The sequence below is a fragment of the Malaya genurostris genome, chromosome 3 (genome assembly GCF_030247185.1).
Source record: "Malaya genurostris strain Urasoe2022 chromosome 3, Malgen_1.1, whole genome shotgun sequence".
In the NCBI taxonomy this organism is placed as follows: domain Eukaryota; kingdom Metazoa; phylum Arthropoda; class Insecta; order Diptera; family Culicidae; genus Malaya; species Malaya genurostris.
Window position 1 is genome coordinate 203,643,085 of NC_080572.1, and position 1,356 is coordinate 203,644,440.

General features: G+C 41.4%; 1 protein-coding gene across 1 annotated transcript; it reads left to right on the forward strand.

Moving 5' to 3' along the window:
• LOC131437678 (uncharacterized) lies at positions 1 to 1,356 on the forward strand. Its single transcript, XM_058607180.1, has 3 exons — positions 1 to 67; positions 156 to 416; positions 474 to 1,356. Exons 2-3 carry the CDS (start codon positions 414 to 416, stop codon positions 1,107 to 1,109), a joined length of 639 nt encoding a protein of 212 aa, XP_058463163.1. The 5' UTR covers positions 1 to 67; positions 156 to 413; the 3' UTR covers positions 1,110 to 1,356.

Consider the following 1,356-nt stretch of genomic DNA (forward strand, 5'->3'; position numbering starts at 1 on the left):
CTTCATCGTACAATTCTGCATCTCGGAGAAAACTAAACCGCTGATGTCAACGCTCTCGATCTACTAGGTAACCTTTAAACATTACTATCACTGTTCCGATTACCGAATAGGCAGTGCTAATTGAGTTACATTTATTTTTGAACCTGAATTTCAAGACAAGCGTTTTGACGGATGATTACGGAATCCGTCATTCGGTGTGAATATAAACGGGACGCGGATTCATCGTGACATGTAGTCGTCCAATTATCACCTTGAAATGTTGCCAAAGAGTACGTGCCAGTGATCCCCTCCGTAATAATTATTTTCGACAGATCATTTCTATAAAATGTAACGATGAAGACCAGCTTTTGATAAGCATTTTTTGTGATTTGTGGCAGTAGGTCCTGTCCTGATAGGAACAATCCGTGTTAAAAATGGTATTTTAATATCAAATAAAAATGGGGTTCTTGAATAAAGTTTTTTTTCTCTTTCAGAAAGGTGCAGTTTATTTTGTGGCACTAATCCTTGGTTGTTACGGTCAAGGATTTCGTGGATACTACTATCCAAGACCCAGTTGTCCTCTGCAATTACCGGTGACATACACCGTCACAGCAACACAAACCCAGGTCTACAGTTCGGAAGCGACCGTATATCAGACACAATATCTTACCAACGTTGTCACCGTTCCTGTGCTTTTAACTTCAACCGTCATCACCGAACGTTTGCTCACATCCTATGCAACCGTGATATCTACGGTGCCGCAGTACGTGACGGAGACTAATACGATTTACATCACACCCAGTCCGGTGGTGCGCTTCTCAACGATTGTGTCCACTGCAACCGTATGTTCCGACGTCTCTTCTGATAGTCAAAAAGCGGTCAGCAACGCTTATTTGCCACCGGAGGGAAATTCACATGGTTCACAAGCCGCTGTGGACGATTTTAAACAGGCAGTAGATAATAGTTATTTGCCACCATCGGGCGGAGATGATTCCGGAAATGTGATCAATTTAAGCGTGGGTAGTTTTGGTGGTGATTCCCTGAAGCGAAGTACTGCCAGTTTCACTTCGTTCAACAACAAGCGGGCTCGTAATTTGCTTCATCTTGGAGCCTTGCCACCAAGTGTTTGATACGAGTTACCCGTTGCATGCAAGTGGTATAATACGTGTAGTGCTGGTGTGATGATGTAGAGTGTATTCAGGGAGTTTAGTGCAGAATCGAGCTGCACTATATGTTGCTATGAAACATAAAGTTGATTGTTGCAGTTTAGTTTACTTTAATACTAGGTAGATAGTTGATGCAGTAACTATTATACAGTAGTCGTTGACTAGTGGATATGATTTTTATAGGCTTTTTCAAAATAAAAAAATATATACA